This window comes from Lonchura striata, chromosome 20, assembly GCF_050655825.1.
Source record: "Lonchura striata isolate lonStrDom1 chromosome 20, ASM5065582v1, whole genome shotgun sequence".
Taxonomy (NCBI): domain Eukaryota; kingdom Metazoa; phylum Chordata; class Aves; order Passeriformes; family Estrildidae; genus Lonchura; species Lonchura striata.
In genome coordinates this window covers 15,559,834-15,582,058 of record NC_140722.1, presented here as the reverse complement: position 1 = coordinate 15,582,058, position 22,225 = coordinate 15,559,834, and the positions used below count along the sequence as shown (strand labels likewise).

At 40.3% G+C, this 22,225-nt stretch overlaps 1 protein-coding gene across 4 annotated transcripts in view; it reads right to left on the bottom strand.

Annotated features, from left to right (window-relative positions):
• PREX1 (phosphatidylinositol-3,4,5-trisphosphate dependent Rac exchange factor 1) overlaps positions 1–22,225 on the bottom strand; it is a 111,085-nt gene that overhangs the window by 33,059 nt on the left and 55,801 nt on the right. For 2 of the 4 annotated variants that reach the window (XM_085558351.1, XM_031506556.3), the window contains exons 4-15: positions 21,653–21,757; positions 18,733–18,834; positions 12,591–12,752; positions 12,060–12,193; positions 10,637–10,752; positions 9,537–9,686; positions 7,428–7,575; positions 7,059–7,159; positions 5,900–6,003; positions 5,157–5,206; positions 2,465–2,540; positions 135–207 (exon numbers count right to left, since the gene is read on the bottom strand). In XM_085558351.1, coding sequence (XP_085414477.1) covers positions 135–207; positions 2,465–2,540; positions 5,157–5,206; positions 5,900–6,003; positions 7,059–7,159; positions 7,428–7,575; positions 9,537–9,686; positions 10,637–10,752; positions 12,060–12,193; positions 12,591–12,752; positions 18,733–18,834; positions 21,653–21,757 — 1,321 coding nt within the window. The remainder of the gene's footprint in view (positions 1–134; positions 208–2,464; positions 2,541–5,156; positions 5,207–5,899; positions 6,004–7,058; positions 7,160–7,427; positions 7,576–9,536; positions 9,687–10,636; positions 10,753–12,059; positions 12,194–12,590; positions 12,753–18,732; positions 18,835–21,652; positions 21,758–22,225) is intronic. The other 2 variants (XM_085558353.1, XM_085558354.1) reach the window with 2 other exon arrangements.

Below are 22,225 nucleotides of genomic sequence, written 5' to 3'. Positions count from 1 at the left end.
GACTGTGTTCTAGAAGGACCTGCAGGAATGCCTGCAAATTGTGTACACAGCATGTATGACACAGCCTAGAACAGCTAATCTGACTGAAGTAAGAGATCATTTCATTTGCTGGGGGTAGCAAATTGATGCATTACCATGATGCATGAAGCCGTTATTGCAGAGTCCCACGCCCAGTGTGACAGCTTCCTCCCGAGTCTGACAGTCTCCCTAGAAACAGGAGAATAATGTTACACCTCAGATAATTTTCTAAGAAAAATTACTCCCCCTTCCCCACCGCATAGCTTGCAGCTCTGAAATTAGCAGAATGTTCTGTGTAGGGAACAATAGCAAGCCATTAAAACAGGCATCCCATTGCACACTTTTCATTCCTCCAGACAGCATCTCTCCCTCCTACAGGATCAAGGACCAGCACCGGGGAAAGATACCATATTATCTCAATGTAAAGACTTTTTATTTGAAATCAGAATGTTGGACTTTGGGGCCCATTAGTCACAGACAAGAAAACTCCTCCTTTGAAGCTGAGAGATCCCATGCATATTCAGCTCAAGGGAGAAAAAGCTAACTGTGTGAACTCTAAAGGTCAAACAGGTTAAAACTACAGTGGCAGTTTGCTTACACAGCAGATTACAAAGGCTTCTGTTTCTCACTACCTGAAGCCTTGAGTGTAGTCATTCAAAACAGATACCAAAGGGACTTGCAAATTTACAGACTTCCCTGAAATGACAGCCTTAAGCTTTACATCTACAAGTCAGTTAAATACAAGAAGTGCCTCATTTTCTTGATATTTCTGCTAATTTGCAGCCACAAGTAAAGACTTTACAAACATGGTTGTACTTTTTAGGCAGACAAGTGAGTTTTAAATAGTGCTGCTAAAAATCAGAAGGCACTACTGGTCTTACAAAGATTGTTAACACTGGCTGGTCCCTTGATAGGAGATGAGCAAAAGGACACAGGGGAACCTGGTGTCTTCTATCTCAGTGAGAGCAGCTGTTCAGCTCATTCCAGCAGGGAGGGCACCTGCTGCTTTGGCAACAAAAGCAATTTTAGTGTATTACTTTCAGGCCTATTTAACAAGAAGCTGTATCCTACACAAGTATTACAGCTTTTCTCCCCTCCATCTGAAGAACTAGATACCCAAAAGCTCTCACAGCAGCTGCAGGGTAGTGTACTGACTTTGTTTTAGGAAAAAAAATAAGTGTTTCAAGCACCCTCTGATCTTTTCAGCAGAACATCAGTCCGACTTCAAATGCTGCTAAGGAGAGCAGTAGTTATTTGCCAAGCAAATGTTGGCAAAGCCCATCACTATGGTGCATCAGCATTATTTAAATACAGGATAGAACAGGATCACCTCTGGCCAATCCACAGCACTACTAGCTTTTGTTAAATTGGCTGAGAGCAGAAAAGACAAACATTTACAAATTAAGAACTAAATACTGTTGTCTTGGTAGAAAAGGCATCAAGGCAGTTCTAAAAGAATTGCATGACCAGGTAATCACACGAGGAAAGGCAAGAAAATAACTTTAAGAAACCAAAAGTTTAGCTTTTACTACAAACTAATTTCAAGTCTTCTCTTATTTTCAACATCCTGTCATGAGACAACACTCAATGTCACAGGGTGTTATTTTATGGGATAAATGGGTAGTTTATTTTACAGAAACTGGCATTTAAAAATCCAATTTATTCTTTCAATTGTAAATAAACAGGAGGAGAAATGCCTTCTAATACTACCATCTTAAACCTTTAGCAGTCTAGGTTTGTTCTAGGCAACAAAGTCTTTGCACAGGAAGGGTCTAAACTAGAGTTGACTACTCCTGATGATGTTACCTTGGCCTCAAAATTCCCCTAGCAAAACAGCATTCTCTAATTAGAAAATTTAGCTTTAATTCTTTCAGCTCACTAAGTACTTCTAAATGTTACATAGGTATTTTTCCAAATATAATAAAGGGAGCAATGAAAATCTTCAGAAAATAGATCCATCTACAATGATCAATCTTGACAAAATGTGTCTCAACCTTTTCATACAGAAACTAGATGTGAAACTAGATACACTAATTTTGATGTGTTAACTTAGGTTTATTCCATACAGTCTCCCCATTTGAGTCATCAGAATTACAGAAACAGTTTACAGTCAGTACTACAGTGAAGAAGCATGTCCAGAGCACATTACTCTTATTACTACTGCCACCATTACAATTATTATTATTGCTGTCTAGTTTTGGTAATGATGTGATGCCTAAAGCCCTAATCATGGTGGCTGGTTGCCTTGGGATGTGTAAACCCAGACCATGACTGTTTACAGCTCCCTGGGAGGAGAAAAGAAAGCAGATGCACACAGGTAAAAACAGTAAACAAACCACTTTTAAATTTTCCACTGATAAATTGAAAAGGGAAAGTTTTAGGATTATGAAGTGCTTCTTAGCAAAGTTAAGTCTTGGCAAAGAGAGTATCTTAAAACTTTTCTTACCTGTGCAATAAGCCAGTCCACTAGTTTACTTGCAGGGATTACTGATTTGTACGTCTTTAGGTGGTAGTCACGGTCTCTAAGAAAGAGAATTCAGCAAAAAATCAGGACAAAAAGGTATACATTTCTTTTACACTCTAAACCTATATATACTATTGTGACCTACTACTAATAAGCAGCCATCTTTTCTCTGTAGAAAGTTTTAAACTTCTCTAGCAGCTTGAATTAGGAAGCTACTTCAGATGAACACAAAGCAGTGTTACTTAAAATTTCTGTAGATGTTGTTTAGAGCCATCTTCAGGGAGCTCACATTCCCACCAGAGGCAACCAGAAGATTCTTTTCACAGATTTCCTAAGCTGCTGCTGTAACTCAGGTTAGAATACTGCCACCAGCAGTCCCACTAAAACTCACACTTTTCTGGCTGGAAATCATCCAAAATCCATTGATGTCCAGCTTACACCTTTTGGCTCAATACCAGTCCCATCTATAGGCTTCAATAATTCTTCTTTAGCATTTACCTATTAATGTATTCATAGACAGGGACTCTATACATTCCCTATGTGCCTTCTTTTTGTGAGGCTCATGGAATTAGGCAGCTTTTAGTCTATTTTGTCAAGAGAGATTTTCCACACTTGTTCAGATTTCACTTCCTTTAGTAAAACAACACATAATAGCCAGACACAAATATAATATGCAGCATCCTTTTATGGAATTAGATAATTTCAGTCATTGTAAATAAGATGGGCTGTATTTAGTACTTGTAACACAACTAGCACCAGCTCACACTTAGCTCTTGCAAAGAGCAGCACTGTTCCTGCAAGAATGAAAAGGAACCCTATTGTAACTTGATGCTTTTTGCAGTTTTCTTCCATTTCTATTCTCAAAGCAATGGAGATAATTGATGGTTTTAGCATTTTGTGAAATATTTCTAAAGAATTTTGATACAAATACAAGAGGTATATGTGGCTCAGGACATCAGGCTCTAACACCTTTCACCTCCAAGGTGACTGGATTTAATCCAAATTGGAAGATCATAAAAGCCATTTTAAGGCTGTTTACTGGCCCATGTGAAATAAGTTTCATGGTCTTGATCCAGTTTCTAGTTCCACATCACAAAAGCCATTACCACATTTAATTTGCATTAACTGGTTCCCTCTCATTGAGAGTCTCAGTAGAGAGGCCAAATGCTGAATGAGTATGAAGAATTAATTCCTCTCTCACCCTTGGGGTGGTCCTTGTATTTGAAGCTTGAGCTCCACTGGCATGACTGTAGAAAGAAGCACAGCCACTGAAGCTGTTTTAGAGTCTGGATGGATCCATGAGGCAGACCAAGACAAAACTTTATTCTTCAGTTCTGTCAAATCAGCCTCTTTCATTAGCACCACACTATCCAATACTGCCTTTTCCCTAAAAATCTAATATCCAAACACCATCTAAAACCCATTCTGCCCAACCCTATTCCTTTTACTAATCATCTACAGATACAAATATGTTGTGACTGACTGTTGTATTTAAATACAGCAGAAATGTCTGCGTGTTTGCAGAATGCAGAGTGTGAGAAATTAGAAAGAAAAGGCGGACTTTCAGAGCTTGGAAAAAAACCAACAAAATATGACAGCATTTCCAGTAATGTGTCCTCAGAAAAAAAGCTTTCCTCATAGCGCTTACATACAATTTTCAACTTGTCTCCCAGCAATGTGCTAAACACAGCACAAATCTGTAGGAGTTTTCTGGGCAGATTTCCCCTCTCACACTGTTATCTTGGGAAAATGTACTTTTGAAATGTCAGCACAATGAATGAAACATTAAAGTATCGAGCACTAAAGAGTAGGGAGTTCCAGATGAAAAGTAACTCTCAAAACTTTCCTAGAGATGCTGACAGTTTTGATAAGGTGCCATCAATCTTGGTCCAAGGCCTAGTGGCATCTCTCAGTGAAAATTCAGCAGTACAACACATGGACAAGAGGTCAGTTTTGTTGAATTTGGGAATCCAACCATCTCCACTAGATGTTTTTTCTCTCTCATCAGTTTTTTGTAAAAAAATTAAGTTCTCCTAAGTGAAAATGCCTAATATTCCATGCAGTTGTAGAGAAACTACAGAGTTCAGGGTGGTTTCCATTATAGGCCAGAAATGTTAATCTGATTTCACAGTAAGGTAAACAACATCTGAAAATCATCTCCTGGCCTCTGGGAAGAATTACCTAACACCTGCAGACTATCTCAATTCTTCAGAAGTTATTTATACAGAGCCAAGTTCTTAAGAATCCACACAAAATTTTCAGGGTTTCTTCAAATTACAGCTTCATCTTTTATTCTGCTTCAGACTGGTTTTTGTTTGTTTAGGGTACTCCAAATGACAGAATCCTAGCACCACACTGGAATCTGTTTACATCACTTCAGCATCTGTTGACATTTTCTGTAACCCAAATAATACAGCAACTACAATCCCCACCGCATGATCTGCCCTGAATCAGAGCCAGCTGCTCACTCTCCCTGAATCCCCAGTTCCAACATCCTCTAGCAGCAGCACTGCAACTGCAGATCTAAGCTGTGGAAATGCAAGGGCAGTAGAAGAACCAAGAAAATTCAGAAAATTATTGCTCATAGTAAGAAACTAGAAAGATTTCAATAGTAACATCACCCTTTTAACAAAGCCAGATAATAAATACAAAGGGATCATGAAGGGGAACTTACTTGACCACTGGAGTATACAGGCAGTGCAGTCGGCAGTACAACCTCACCCCCTGAAGAATGGAAGATGCAGTGTTAGCAGCTTTTGCCTTTTCAAAGAAACACTGACAAGCTAATACTAGCAAAACCTGGACACTGATGTCTCTACTCAGCTGGAATTTTTTATTTATTAATATTGATATTCAAAACAGTTCCTTCAGCCTCTCTGTCAAACATTGTTTCTTCTTTCCTGGCTTCCAACAGCCAGAAATCTATTTTTACCTCTAATCACTTCCATTCCAACATTTTGTCCATTAATCCCTCCTCACAATTAACCCTTTAACCAATGTCCATAGGAAAAAAAATGAATTTATTAAAAGGTATGTGGACAAATATGGGATCAACAGAACTCATTTGACAAACAATTATTAGAAACAGTTAAATATTGATCTCTTCTATCCCCCTGAACCAAAACACCCAGATTTGCAGCAGACATTTTATCACCTACTGTTTAAAAACCTTTTGTTACTTTACTGGGATTCCAATCAGCAGTCTTGGGTGCAGTCATACCTGCATTGTTGTTCATTACTAAACTCTGCTTCCTCTCCCTAATGTGAATGTCCCTTGTGGCATTAGGATGGACAGCTCAATACAACATAGATCAACAGCAATGGCAATCTCCCACATAATAGGTCAATGACATTCAGAGGGAGAGCAAACTTCTTGATGCAAATCCCAAAGTTCCAACTAAGAATGATAATACAAACCTTGGACACAATGTCTTCCAATTCACTTCTTGGCTTGTATGTTCCATCATCATAGCGAAATCTGTACATCACCTGCTCATTCTTAAACTGGTGCTTATCTGAAACTAAAACATCACCATGATAATTTAAATTGTCTTTTGTCCCCACCATGTTCTTTATAGGCCAGTTGGAAAAAATTGGATTTTTAAAATTTTACGTCAGATTCAGTTAATGTAAGTCTTTGGAAATGAAGGGAATTGGGAACATCTAACCTTTCTTGATGAGTTTTGAACAAATTGTTGCAAATTGCCACAATAGTTATACCAGCACTTACAGCCATTTTTGCAGTTGACCCATCTACAGTATTGCTTTGATGTGCATTTTGCAGCTGACTGCACATAAACTCACCTGAACACTGAAATTGGGATATTTACTGTTTAACTAGAGCAGGATTGTGTTGTTCTGTCTGCATAACACAATATGGAAACAAAAGGAAACAACAGAAGAAATCTGAATTGAAACAATGTAATCTAGATAACAACCTTTCAGCAGAAATGCAGGTAGCACAGAAAATTTTCAAACAAGCATACTTCAGTCATGCAGCACTTTTGTACACACTGTCCTACCCTTCTAGAACACCTCATCACAACACTTCAAGGTCATCAGGTGGGTGAGATGAAAAAATACGGTCCCTCACTATTTTAAAGAAATACATTCTTGCCAAATGAGCTGGAAACAAAACAAACCCTCCATTATCTCTTTCTTTTGCGATAAGCAGTCTCATTGGAATGACCCATCACCTGTGCCCTGGTCTAAAAGAGCACTGCTCCACTCTTCTCTGGAATGCTGATGTCTCATGTGCAAAGCTGTATTTATGGACTTTAACACATCTTCAAACACACACAGTACAAAGGAATATACACCTGATATACACCCCAACCAAGATGTTGCAAAGAAATCAAGCAACTGCAGACACAAACACTTTCTGCATACCAAACAAGTTCTCTTTTCATGGCATAAATTTACCCACTCATTAATCCCAAAAATCACTAAACATTATGAGTATTTGATGGCTATGACAGCAGAAAGTATTTGAACAGCTTCAGTGAGTTTCCCACCCTTATTTTCAGTTATTATTATTAATGAAATCTGATATCTTTTTATGACATGGCACACTCACCATGATGAATGATTCCATTTTCCAATAGTGCCTGTCCCAGGTTGACCCCTTCCTCTGGTTTGCTTATCTCTCCAATCTCAGTGAGCCAGGACACAAACTCGCTGCAAAGGGGAGCAGAACACACACAGTTAGCTCCAAGTGGCACTTGCCTCTGCAAAACAGAGTGAGCTGTCACACTATTCAGCCTGTGTATGGTGTGAAACAAAAATCAATTATTATTTTTTAATAAATCACTACTGTAATGGGGTTTAAGGTCTTTCTAATTAAGCTGCGTCAAAACACATCTGATCTGTGTCACAATGCCATCCCTAGAAATTCTAGAGTCCATTAACTGGCATGAAAGACCTTTTCAATTCAAATACCACTTACTTGCCAAGAAAACACTTGGGAACAGTACTTAATTTTCTTCTCCTATCTTTGATAAGGTTCACTTTCTTGCTCATCATCATTTGGTACAGCTTCTCTCCTTTCTCTGCAATCATGACATATGCATCCCTCTCCATTCCCAGTTTCAAACCTGGAATATAAAGCAGAAATTTCTTCAGATCTTTAATACCAAATAAAATATTTCCTTGAAGTCAAAAGCTGAGGCAAAACAGCAAAAATTGCAGAAATACAAAAATGGATTGATTTATTTTCCATTTAAGGGGGAAATAAGGTATTTTTTTAATATGAGTACAAAACTGTCAGTTTTTCTTCCACATTTTAAAAAGCAGCTTTAAACTTATGGTTATATCATACCACACAAGACAGAATGATTTACATAACATGAAGAAAGTCCAAAGCAAGATGAGCATGGGTCAGGGCAATCCCAAACACAAATACAGGCTGGGAGAAAGTAGAGCAGCCCTGGAGAAAAACACTTATGGGTGCAGGTGGATGAAAAGCTGGACATGACCCAGCCACACAGAAACGCCCCATGGGCTGGCTGATGCCCCGGAGCGGGCAGCAGGGGAGGGGGGGATTCTGCCCCTCCGCTCTGCTCTTGTGGGACCCCATCTGTGTTCAGTCTGAGGCCCTCAACATAAGAAGGACCTGGAGCTGCTGGAGCCAGTCCAGAGGAGGCCCCAGAGCTGCTCCAGGGCTGGAGCCCCTCTGCTCTGGAGCTAGGCTGGGAGAGCTGGGGGTGCTCACCTGGAGAAGGGAAGGTTCCAGAGAGAGCTCAGAGCCCCTTCCAGGGGCTGAAGGGGCTCCAGGAGAGCTGGAGAGGGACTGGGAACAAGAGATGGAGGGACAGGACACAGGGAATGGCTTCCCACTGCCAGAGGGCAGGGATGGATGGGATATTGGGCAGGAATTGCTCTTTGTAAAAGTGGGGAGGCCCTGGCACAGGGTGCCCAGAGCAGCTGTGGCTGCCCCAGCCCTGAAAGTGTCCAAGGCCAGGTTGGATGGGGCTTGGAGCAACCTTGGATAGAGAAAGATGTCCCCACTCATGGCCTTAAATGGCCTTTAGGGTTGCGTTCAGTCCAAACCACTTAATGATTCTGTGATTCTCAACCTTCTGAAACTGATTTCCTGTGGCAATTAAAATAGCTTCAAGCATAAGACTTACTAAAGGCATTTAAATGCTTGGAAGAGTAGGAGACTTTTTGAATGTTCTATTACTTGAAGTCAGAAATACAAAACTGCTGAAATCAATTTCATATTCGTGAATAAATCAAAACTGGGCAGGCACATTATTTTCTCATCCTTTATTAATTAGCCTATTTACCAATACCTTAAGCTAAAAATAGTGTTTGACAATCATATTATCCATTAAATGAAAGAAATACTTCATGATTTGCAGAATGACTGATATGTGAATATAAAGAACATTTCATGTTCACTTTGTACCAGTTCCCAAGTACATATTTCATGCTAACTTGAAAATTGCTACAGGCAGGGGGATGATCTCTGAAAACAGCAGGTGTGTCTGTTATAACTATCCTCATAGCTGGCATTTTCTGGCCCTGTTCTCTTTATATTTGCAAATTGCTTTAAGAGGATAGCATTCGCAAAAGCTGTTTTGGTGCTGTAGATGCTTTATGTCTTCTAGCCCGAACACATGATTTTCTGGATATGTTACTCTAGAACTTGCAAATCTGGGCAACTCTGGAGTCCAAAAGAGACACAGATTTTAGACAGCTCCAAGACTAGCTTGAGAACAGGTAGCCTGAAGTAGTTCTCTACTTCCATGCCTAATTTTAGCAGAGATTGACATTAGGCAGAATTTAAGTGATCGGTGTAAAGCTAGAAAAAAGGAGAACTGAATTTTTTGGGAAGAGGAGTTCATCCTAACTGCCTTATGGTAAGACACTGCAAAGAATCAAGAATATTCTGAGACCTCAGAGCTGTTTCCTAGCTTTTGGAAAACATTAAGGTCAGATTTTCATTTTCTCCATGGAGGAAAACATGCAACCTTTTTTCTTTCTCTCAAATACATGTATATGCACATACATTTGTCCTACAAGTGCAGTACAAAAAACATCATCCACTTACTCTCTCTCTGCTCCCTTTCCCTGATTATAGCATCCAGCCACTTCTGTTTATCCTCAGCAGTCTTGGCCATACAGACAAACCACTTGTTTTTGGCTGTGTTGTGAATCTTCCAGCCATTTGTCACTGTATAGCCGTTGCTGTGGTAATCTGCTGCAAAAGACCCAAGCACAAGCATACGGTGAGCAGGAAGCCTGCTCCTTTAACCAAACCAGTGTGGGACACTTTCAGTAAAATCATCATCTTTGAAGACCTTGATTCCTGAGGTGTTCCTTACTGACTGCCCATGGAACCAGCTATACTTACCACTCTGGAAATACAAGTATCAACAGGCTGTTCAAACTGACTGAATGCTTCAGTCCTAAGAGTGACACTTGCTGATTTCACTCAGAAGAAGGACTAAAGTCTTTTAAATACAAGGCCATCAGTGGAAGAGTCTATGTTTGCTCAGGGTATTTGTTCTGAATTTTCTGGGGACATGCTATCTTCCTGCACTGCAAGAATTTCAGTCCCCACAACATGGAAACCCTTTATGTGTCGACTGTTTAAAGGACATAATAGTACTTCCTGGCTTGTTACAATAGGGGCAGCAGTGGTGTGGCCTTTGTGGATGGAATCAGAAACCCACCCAGTCTTCCTTGGCTGTGTCAGGATACAAAGATCATAACAGAACTGCCATTCCCATATTTTGCTCATGGTCACATCCCATGCTACTAATTTGGGATACTTCTAGTATTTAGAAGTATTCTAGATGAGAAGAAGATCAAGAATTTCTGTTATTTTAGCTTTAATGGCTAAAGATGAAAAAAAAAACCAACATGGTAAGAATAATTTTTTTTATTAAATTAACTTGGATTAGGATCTAAACCAGACAAGCTTCTGGGAACACATACTCTTAATAAAGTCATTTCAGAAGGAAGGACTAGTGCCTGAAAGCATTTCCAGTCTATCAACCACATAAGTTGGTCCAATAATGAAGGTGGCTACAAGTTTTATAAATTGCTTCAGATTTCACTAAAGGAGATGGACAAGTGCTTTTGCACCACCTTCCAACACAAGATCTGAATTTGCTGTGCTTTTAAAAGCAATATTTAGTCATTTACCTGTTCCATCTTCCACATTCTCTACTTCCATGACCTCTGTATTTATTCGGCCCCTGAAGATATAAAGGGACCCGTTGATTGACTTTGTCCTTTTAGATGCTTTTTTCCCAGTAACTCTGCAATTGGGATGAAGACTGTTACAACACATAAGCAAACAGTCTAACATATATATGAATAAATCAATCTGAGATATGATTATTAAAGGAGGATTCCAATATAGTGGTATTTGACCACACCTCTGGTGTTAAATAATTGGAATACTCATTCAGATTTCCAAGATAGGTGTATACCAGTGTTAGTATAGCAATAACAGCTTTGTTTTGCCAGATTATGTGAAGATGTAGGTGGCTTCAAGATTTACATTCTTGATGACTGACTGAAATACATGTCCATGAACAGCACATGGCCCTGGGATGACAACTGCAATCACCTGACAACATTACATTTGACTCCTCTTTTTGCCTAAAGCTGTGATCATTTTGTGGTAGGCACCATACTTCAAATATGAAATGAACTATGTAAAGAGGCCACTGTCACACGGCCTGCCACATGTGTTACATGTTGTTGTAGGGAAAATTCTGCTGAGGCAACTTTGCACCCAAGTTTACATCCTCATCCATAAGCTTTATAGTGCCTCTGTTGAATTTAGGAAAGCACTTTTCATTACTAGTCATGTTTTGATTTTTATGGCTAAAATAGATTTAAAACTACCCAAGTGACACCTGTTGTGCTCTACTATCCAAAAATAACCCTGGGGTTGTAAAGGTGAAAAGCTCAGGAACTGAAATACCATATAATTGCTGCAGAAGCAAGTTGCCTTCCACTCTGCCAATGCTATTTTAATTACAAGCAGCAGGTGTTAATAATACTTAAGGTTTATCAGGTGGGATGATGTAAAAAAAATTACCAGGATAAGAAAGGAAGACAATAAGCAGAGCACATGGGCTGTAAATGCTGACAGCAACAGCCAAATCTTCATCTCTTTTTCACTCCCCTGGGCTCTGCATCTATTTTATGTTTGCTTAGTCTTCCACTTTCCCCTGTCTTGGCTTTTTATCACTTTCCACATCACCATCTTAAGCTTAGCATAACTTCACAATGTAAGTTGGCACCTTCACATAATTCCTGGAGACGCAGCTGCCCTCAGAAGCTTTTTGTCTGTAAGAACGCACCCTGAACTTTAGCTGCACTGTTTTAACTCCTCTTTGGACTGCACACTTCTCAGAGGGGCACTCCAATACTGCCTGGAATATTTGTCCTACTTCTCTCTTCTATTGCCTAAGTAATAGGAATAGTCAAGAACAGAGGAAACTTTCACCTGTGACTCAGCCCCACAGAGAATACAGTGAATGATCAGTAATTGATCACAGCTTCCACATACAAATCTTCTGAATGGTAAAACTGAAAATACAGAGGGACTCACCTGGATTTTCTCTTGCAGTAGACCAAGAGATTATCAAATAGAAAGAACATTCTCTCCTGGATGTTTCCTGCTGAGATTTTTAATAAAGTCCCTTGCTGCAAGAGCTGTGTGCAAATATCTGTCAGATTTGACCCCTGAAACATAAAAAAAGAGAGATTACCTTTCCTTTATGAGTGCACAATTAAGGTCTTTTACAAACATGCCCTTATTTTATCTGCCATTAAACTGTGAAATAACTGATACACTCATAAGTTTTTCACCCTTTCAAGTGAGATCTGCCCATTAGAAATGTCAGTTCCATTCCAGATCTAACATCCTCCTTTCTTCAATAATTTGCTTGTTCTGCTACAATTTAGCACCAGCCTGCACACACAAAATACTAATTAAATTCTAAATTCCTCTGAGTGATGCTGCCCACACCTTCAAGAGTTTACATGTCACAAGAGAAACAAATAAATCCCTGTACACAACATGAGTCATTAAACTGTGCCGTTAACAGCCTCCAGGGAGCTTGCTGGTCCTGCATCCTACCTCCCATCCTTCAATGTGGGACTGCAATTGTTCAAGGGCTTCCAGTTTCTCCATCTGTCTCTTGGTCTCATTGATATTTGTACAGACTGTCTTCATTGCCTGCAGTGCATTCTGGACAGCTGGGTGATCAGGATGCTTAGAGGGAGTCCTCTTAGCTAATTCCTTTTAAAAAAAAAAGAGAAAGCATGGAAAATGAGAAGTGATTTATGGAGATGTATGAGCATTAGCAGGCAATCCTGCAGGAAAATACCAGAACCATTGCAAAACTAAAGAGAATTTTACTGCAGATGCTGTTCTCTATTCTTCATGCGTACAGGGTTAATAGAATATGAATGCTGTTAAATAAATGACGCAATTGCTCATATTAAATATGCTACATTAAGAGAGCTCAAGACAAGTAAGTTTTGCTGTGTCAGATGTGGCTATTTTGTATGTCCAGAAGGCTGGGAGATGTGTCCTGACATTGTGACAAACAGAACCTCTTCTCTGAAAGAGTCTGTAAGAGCCTCTGCTTGTGTCAAAGCACAACAGCCCAGTTAAGCCCTGTCCACTGAAAGACAGCAGAGGCAAAACTCAGAACCTGGCAATATTACTGAGTTTGGCAAAAGGGGCAACCACTGTCAACTCATAATTAATCTTTTTTTTTAGACCAATAGTATTTCATAGTCAGCCACAATTGAATAAGAATACATTAAAGAAATCTAAAATATGGCTGGTAATTTAACCTTGATACAGAATATGGTATTTAAGACTGAAATACTTAACTTTCTCACTATATTTCACCCCAATATGTTATTTGATTGTTTTAAAGTCCTGTGCTGCTGAATTGCATCATTCTGCAAGAGATACAAGAATGAATTTGGATACAGCCAGAAAGCCTGCCCAGTACTGTGATCTGAATGGAGCTAGATTGTTTCCACCCATCTGTGATTTACAGAGTAACAGATGCACAAGAAAAGGAGGCTCGCTGCTACAAATGTCAGTTGATATCAAATGAAATTTCCTGTGCAAGTCTTTACTTTTGCTGAAAGTGAGGCCAAGAAAAGTAATTGTTCAAAAAGCAAAGGCAGGAGACAGGTGTTACGCTTTGGTATCACTCTGCGACTTAACACAGATTACTCTCACTAAAAATCAGTGAAGTTCTGCAGCTCCAGTGTCACCCATGCTGCACTGGGAACAGGGATGTACACATTAGCACTGTCTAAACATCCCATTCAAAAATATCCCCAAAGCACAGAGAAAGATCTCTTCATTCACAGCATGCCCTGCTGCAACAAACAGCATCTTCCCATGCCAGTCGCACCCCGGGCAGGGGAGAAGGCTGGGAACTGGCTGGGACTGGCACTCGCCCCTCCACAGCCTTTGTCCAAGGCAAAGCCGTGCTATCCTGACACTGCCACTTCCCAGAAGAGCAGAGCCTGGTACTTCTGAAACACAGGGAGAGAGCTCTGGGTACTTATTTCTTTTAATGACACATTTATGATGTGTAAACTGTAAGAGCATTTGACAACATTTTAAAAGGCAGCTGAAAGACAGCCCAAATGGCAATACCTGGGTAAGCCTTGTCCTCCACAAAGCCCACAGACATTGCTGTCTGGAATTGTTATCTCCTGTATTGCAACTTGTATGCTAATAGAGTCAGGAAATAAGACTGCTGCCAGTTGTAGAAAACTACTTATTGCCACGGGTTTCTTATAATAGTTCATAAAAGACACTTTATTTCTTTTTTTTTTTTTTTTAAGAAATCTCTGACATCCCTTCCCTTGTCCTCCCTCATTACACAAAATTGACTGTGCACTTCAAACTGACAGCAAACACACTTTGCAGCTGAAAGTTACATATTCCTTCATTTGAGGAAATCCTTCCTCCTATCTTTATTCCCCTGAGGACACTCAGACATGGCTTAACAAGGGATGCTGACACTGTGCACAGACTGGTGCAGATCCCTGCTGCCAGGCTGCCCTGCTCTACACCACAGCTCTGGGCACGCACTGACCTGGCTTCAGAGCAGACCCTCACTGGTCTGCTGAGCAGCACAGCTTCAAAGAGATACCAAAAGGCAATATACTCCTTTGTTTATCAGTTCAAAAAGCTAAGTTAATCAACAGTTCAGCTCCAAATAGCCTTAAAAAAAGAAAAAAAAAAAAAGCAACAAAAACCCAAACTCCTTTTCTGTAAGCATACATGTTCCTGGGAGTTTTATATTTGCATTTTACAGTTTGTAATATTTGCCTGTACTAACCAGAAAATAAATGATACATCAGACTTCCTGTGTGTACCTGCACATCACAATAGTTTTTTTTTTTTATTCTGCATATTGTTAAAACTTATAATTTATGTCAATTTCTCTGCAAGGTAAACACTTGACAAGCAATGGTGGATCAGATAAAATAGATTAGCTTCAATATGCCACTGAACCTACAACATATGCTAATTTAGAATGCAATAAAAACATGTTTCTGGTTTATAAATAGCAGTTATTTGTGATTATATATATGTGTGGAAGACAAAAGTATGATTTATAAATTGACAGCACTTCTTAGAGCTCTTTAGGGGATAGACAATTTTTAATATTATGCTACAGAGCTGGATTTCAACCACACAATGTCATGAGTCTAAGAGCAACATAACTTTTCTTGGAGGAGGGAAGGGAGGGAGAAAAAGCCAATCCTCCAAAGATAAATATATTCAATTATGGCCAAATAGAAGGTTCTGTTCCTTGAACAGCCATGAGAAGAATAGAGAGATGAGGGAGGCAATAAGGTAAGCTTCCTTCATCCTGTTCTGTATGCACACCAGTGGCTTCCCATCTTTCCCTTTCCAAGTGCAGGCAGCGATTCCTAAAGGCCTGTGTGTGCCTCACTGCTGGGCTTTCCTTTCCAGCGGGTTCTGACTCTGGTGACTCCTCTCTGCATATAGGTTTTTCTGCCCCTCCCAGGGCCAGAAAAACTCTTCTCCATATGCAGCAATACATAATTACTGTCCTAATTGCCCATAGAGTTGTATGCACTCAGATGTTTTTTATGGATCAGAGGTGGAATGTGCATTTCTGGCTTGAGTCTGAGCAAATTGTCAATATATCAGACCTCAGGCAAGGTGCAAGCCCTGTGAGCTCTGGGCTCTCAGGAGCAGTGGGCATGGCTGTCATATGCTGCACATTCCTCCTGCACCAGAGGAAGGAGACAGAAGTGACTGTGCCTAATCCCCACACGATGGTGTGATTAACCCATGATTACCACTGCCCCAGGGTTTGCTTCTTGCTGACAGAAATGCTCTTTATTAAGGGGAAAATACTATTTTTGTTCAGACACTGGTTTACACAACAGCTGCTTCTATTCTTAAGCATGGAGTTGAGACTAGTTAATAGAGTCCCACAATTAGCATGGGTGAGACAGAGATGTCTTCACTCAAACCCCCACGCTGGAAGCATCTGCTCGGCAAGTTCTCCAGCCACCCACTCATGCTGGGCGTCCCTTTACCTCTGCTACCTTCCGTCTTCCCAAAAACCAATGCCGATCAGAGCCAACAGTTTCATTTTGCTTGAGCCTAGTCCAAGCCCCTCTCAGTTAAAAGGAACTAATTTACTGACTGATGAATTCTACACTAGTTTTCTTGCATGCTGTCTGAAGCAGACAAGAACTGCATTGGGGCAAAAATACTAATATTGTTATTTCTCTATTTGTACAGAGATTATTAAATACCATAGCTAAATTTGAGTCCCATCTTTCAAACCACACAAAAGGCTTGCAAATTAGACAGAGAAAAAGCAATAAAAATTATAAAACTCAACCCCACCCCCAACTGCAAAACCCCCCACCCACAATAAAACATCCCACCCTCTCCCCCTTCCTCCCAGGGAAAATTCCCAAACCGAAAAACCCAAACAAAAAACTGTTTACAGTCAGGCACTTCAAAATGCAAATGTCTGTGTCACAAAAACTGGGAAACTATACATAAAATTGAAACGTACTGGCCACCATCATCTGAATCATTGTTCTGTCTCCATCATTTGTTAGTTAAAAAAACTCAAACAGCTTCATCAGAGCATGAGAAAACATAAGGCCACCTGTTGCAGGATGCCGTATTTCATTGGAAATTACTGTGCTTACAGTGGATCAGCACTTGGAGATATTCTAGTGTATTAGTCTTAATTAAGTAACTCAAATCAATTCCATGCCAGATTCTATTGTTCTGAAGAAGAAACACACACACACATATATGTTATTAATAAAAAGTAGTTACAGAATGTAAAATATGTGCCTTACCATACTACTTCAGTTTACTTTCAAACACAAGCAAGTCTGAATTATCTTGTGCATACTAGGTTTATCAAACCCACCTACACAGCTATACTAAATAGTTACATTAGACAAGGTCATATCAAAGTTACCAGATAATCTGGATGTTCACAAACTCTTGCTAATAACAAAGTAAAAGAGGAAAGTAGGCTAGCTTTGGTCTAAGACTTTTCTCATCACCTGGAATACCATAGTATCCATTTGCCCTGGGAATTAGATAAAGTAAAATCTAATCCCCATGAATAAAAAAGAGCTATTTCAGGAGCCATAACTGAAGTTCAGCAGCAAAGGGAGAGCAAACACTTAATTTGAAGGTTGTGCTATTTTAAAACCTATCTATTTTTTTCCTTGCTTGGAGAACTCCATTTTCCTGGCCAGCACAAACAGAATCTGGCTGTGTTTTCCCTTAAGCATTCTCATGTCTCTGCTCTGGTAATTTCATGCTAGCAACTAAGTCTTCAATGGGACACAACTTATTTGCTATGAATTCACTACCTTTGAGAATCAGAATCAACCCCACTTTATAATGGTCACTGCTATTTTCTGAGCTGAAAAACACCTAGTGTTATTGTATTATCTCATTGACTAAGGTAGATTTGTTACCTACTGAAAACCTAATTCCGCTTTGTTTTTTCTTAAAACTTTTATTTCCTGTCCAGGAAGTTTCAATTAGTGTGTGATCTTTATCATCCTGTATACAAGAAGAAATCCATAGCAAAATGGAATGGAGTCCCACAAGATGCTCAGTCACGGCCCCTCCCTGCAAGGCTGTTTGTTCAATAGGTACACGTGGGTCTGGTCAGCTACCCCAGAGCCAAGGGTAGGAACAGGGAGGGCAAATTCATATTTACCCCACTATAGCTTGAAAGCAAGAAACTCTGTTTTGGTCTTCATCTTGGTGGTATTGGCTTTGGCTTTCAAAGAAAGGATGTTTGGTTCCCAGGAGTTTTGACATACATTCATCACAGAATTCTTACTTTCTTCCACAGTTTGTAAAAGGACCTTTCTTTCAAAATATGAGGGAAAGTATTTGTGGTTTTTTTCTAATTACTTTTCTTTTAGTAAACACAGTGTGACTCTGGCTGAGGAAGAGCTCGACATCATGGAAGATTGATGGCTGCTAGCCACAGAGTACCTACCAAGCCACTGGGGGATGCCAGCTCTCCCAGAAACTGCTTTCTTTTTTCCCCTCTTCTTGTCCCCACCAGGCAGGTGACCCAGCCCGGAGCAGAAAAGATGAGAGTCAAGTTAGCTCTTTTCAGGTACTTTACACTTTATCTTCTATGGGAAGAATACTAGCAAGGGGGACAATTAGTGCCACATACCATAGTCATTTCTGGATTGACACTGCCCATTGGGAACTCATCTGAGACAACCAAAGAGTTTTCAAACAAGCTGCCAAACAGCTGTCAGAAGATTTATCATTGCTGACCTGCTCACCATCAAACTAGAGACCTTGTAATGAAAAACATATCCCATTAAGAGTCCCCAGAGCCATCCAGTCCCTCACAACACAGGCAAAATTCTAGCTAAACACAGCTTTACAGGAAGTGGCTGAAACAGCCTGCACAAGCCTTAATAAGCATCTGAAAGCACTGAAGTCAAAAAGCTTGGTTAGTCAGTAAGTCACCCTGTCTGCTCTACCCATAACAGGATTTAGCAGACTGCCAGCATCAGTCAGCTTTTTGCCTGTACCCATAAAAAGCCATTTTCTTCAGAGAAGATCCAACTTTGAGAAGTCTAAATCAGGGAAGCAATAGTGGCAACAAAAGTCAGGGCTAAAAAATTGCAGAATCACTCCAAGAATAAAACAATCATCTGCAGAAATACTTTCTCTGGTTTACCTTGAGCAGAAGAGGATATTTGCAAATTCTCTGAATTGGAGTCAGTAGATAACCCTCTAGTGGAATGTCTGTTGTCTTTCTGCCTCCCAAGAGCATGCAACCCTATCATCAAAAAAAGAAACAAATGTTACCTCAAACACAAAGCTTTCAGATGATTTTTGGCACAATTTTGTATTTCTAAAACATGCCTTATGGTGAGAAAGCACTTCACCCCACCTAAGGTACAGGAAATGGAACTTCATTCACCACTGACATACAGCCATCAAGTCTGCAAAGTCCTGCAGGCATCAGCAAAAGAAAATTTGCTGTGGATAACAATGGCTGTGCAGAATGGTATCTTCTCAGAGAAGCTGGTGACTCAAACACCACCCTAACAATACAATGGCAAACAGCACACCTCGATGGACCATTACCTAAAATAATCCAATTTACCCCCACAACAGATACGACCTGCTGATTTTGTTCTCTATGTACAGTTGTATACTGTTGGTCCAGAAAACTCTTGAAGGCTAAAATAAAGCCTACTAACTAGTAATAATGTAATTAACTTTAGTACAATTCTTATGTCTGAGCTGAACTGGAATTGAAACAAATTAGTCATCTGCATAATATCCACCAATTCTCTCGTAAAACATTATGCCTAAGCACAGCTGGACAAACAGTCTGGGCACACTGGCTGGCTAACCAGCACCTATGGAACTTCTCAACAGATTATGGAAATCCATTTCTCAGGACTGATATAGAAAGGGAATTTAAGAATAGGAGATGACACTGGGGAAAAAAAACAACCGTTATAGTCCTTGACCTGTCCTTAATTTGTAACAATAATCTGTAATCTTTGTGACAAATCAATACTGCCCTACTGTAAGCTTTTTACACATTTCCTGATGATTCTACTATTGGTTGCTGCCAGAGACAGGTAGTCAGGTGGACTTCAAGTCTTTTTCAGATAAACTATGTTCACATTCCTATGCTCAACCATGAATATGGACTTTGCTCCAAAAGTCACTCCAGGTCGCAAACCTGTCCTGTCTACACAGAAGTTGAACTTTAAATGCAGATCAGCCAAGACGTGCCTGCTTGGGGCATCACCAGTAGTGTCTTCCCCTGTGAAATACATGCTGTGGCTCAGACATACTCTGAAATTTAGTGAGCTTTTTGGCTATAGCGCTTCAATTCTTCTCTTCAAGGCATATTCACAGACACCATAAATTAAATTTCCTTAGTTCTAACTAGTATTTTTATAGACAATTATCTGTAAAATAACCTGTCCCCGGGCTATTCTACATCTGTGGCATTGGCTACTCAGCTCACAATGCTCCCTGTCCAAATTCCAAGTCTCAAGTGATTCAATCCTTGCCATCTCTTCTTTCAGCCCTCTCTAGCTCTGGGCTCAAAACTGCCCTTTAACACTTACTGACTTTTCAAACACATTCTCACATTCTATGTTTCAGCAGCTGTGAGTGGCAATTGGGCCAAATCTATCCTCACAAGTAAAGCTTTGTACTCCAGTGCTGCCTTCTCTGCATAGTAGCACTGTAGCACTGGTTTGGGAGGCAGAGAAAGGAAGGGAGGCCTGAAGAAATCACAGGACCACAGCTCAGCAGACACATCACTGCAGCCCTTCTTCCCATACTTTCTGCCATTTTAAGAGTCTCTGTGATTCAGGTGCTGCAGCAAGCCACAGCAGACAGTGTGACATCTTTGATGCCCTTCGTAATCAGTTTGCCAGCTGCTGTCTCTAACACAAACAGAAAACTTTGTCAATCCAGTGGAAGTGGAGAACATTCTGAAGGTTGGGAAGGACTGTGTTTACATGCACCTTCCCTCGTCCTTCTCATTGGTTTCCCTCACCAGAAGCACCCAGAAAAACCTCATGAACAAGGTAAGGGTCATTTAGTAATTCAAAGAAATGGTTTGATAAGGTTCATTAAAATTCAGACATGACAAAGAGATTCTGCCTATGCGACAGCACAAAGGTAGGCTCCCTCTGAGGCCTGCATCTTGTGGCTAAAGTAATGCTCTGGCCCTGCTTGTGACTCATGTTTATATGGAAGTTTTCTTTTGCTATACTACACTGGGAAAGAAAAGAACTTTCACAGCAAGCAAAAAAAAAAAGAGCAGAAAGAAAAGCAGGTCCTTTGCAAGAACGACAGTCTTTATTTCACTTCATAGAATTTACTAGGAAAAAAGCTGATGTGACAAATTATTCCCTCACCTGTGTGCCAACCCCATTAAAAATGCCACTCATCCATAGCCAAGGAAACATGACATTCAAAAATCAAGCAGGGGTGAAAGTAAGGAGGAGAAACAACGAAAAAAAGGAAAGAAAAAATAAGGAATGCAGTGGTAGAAGACGATGCCCACTGATTATTTCTCCTTCCAGCCCAGCCTCTAAGGTGTGTTTGAAGGATGTATGGCCACAGTCCCTTCTTGGATGGGAGTTAGGTTACTTTTGATCTAAGCAAAAATGATGCACTCAATTCATCCAGACCATGTTTCTTGCCCACAGCTGGACTCATTAAGTAAAGGGTGTCAGAAGCAGGTCACATTTTTCTCATGAGCCTGCAAATGGTAAGTTGGTCAGAGAACTGAGCAGGGAGCCAAATCCAATGGAAACTAGCCCCAGTCTTGCTGCTGATTTACTGCCTTACTCCTTTCATCATCTGTGCTTGTTTGTTCGGTTGATTTTTTTAAAAAGGAAAATCTTCCTTGTTTCCACTACTATCACTCCTGCTTATAGTGCTCAGTTCTGTGTCTCAATTCATCAGTGATTTCAGTACCCACCCACCCTGAGTGCTCCATACCTGCAATGGGTAATACCTGCAAAATGCCCAGCATTCCTGGGATACCAGAAAGTTATTATGAGCACAGGGCAAAGTCAGAGCATTCTGTCAAGAGGACTAGAGAAGGTGCTTACCAGAAGGAATGTTCTCACTGTGGGGATCTTGTTCAATTCCATCAGCAGTCTGAGTGCTTTCTCGTGGTTGCTACAGTACTCCTCGTACACAAAGAATTTGTCTTTCTGCAAGGAAAAGCAAAGTAACTTATTGACTCAGACACCACTGGAGAGATTACTTTACCACCTTCTGCTACCAAATTCTTTATAAAGAGAAGTGGATTCCAAGTGGCATTAGCACTGGAGTTTTCAGGAAGACACTCATAATGTGAATACAGGTGCTCACTAATTCCTGATTTACTCTGTTGTAAGTTAACAGAGACTTTTCTGAGCACTGAGACTTTCAGCACATTTCCTCTTGATGCTTCACTGAGATCATAGGTATTCTTTCCTGAAAGAAGGGATTTTGCTATCTTGGGAATACTTGCATGTGTGTCAGGATATTCCATGAAAGTAGCCAGAAATAAAACAAAGCCAGAAGCAAGGGGGCTCACCACTCCTGCAGGAGGAAGAAAGACAGGTGGCTGGGAAGAGCCAAGGCCTGAAATTAGGTCTGAGATCTGGAGGGGAACTATAACAAAAAGCAGTCAGCTG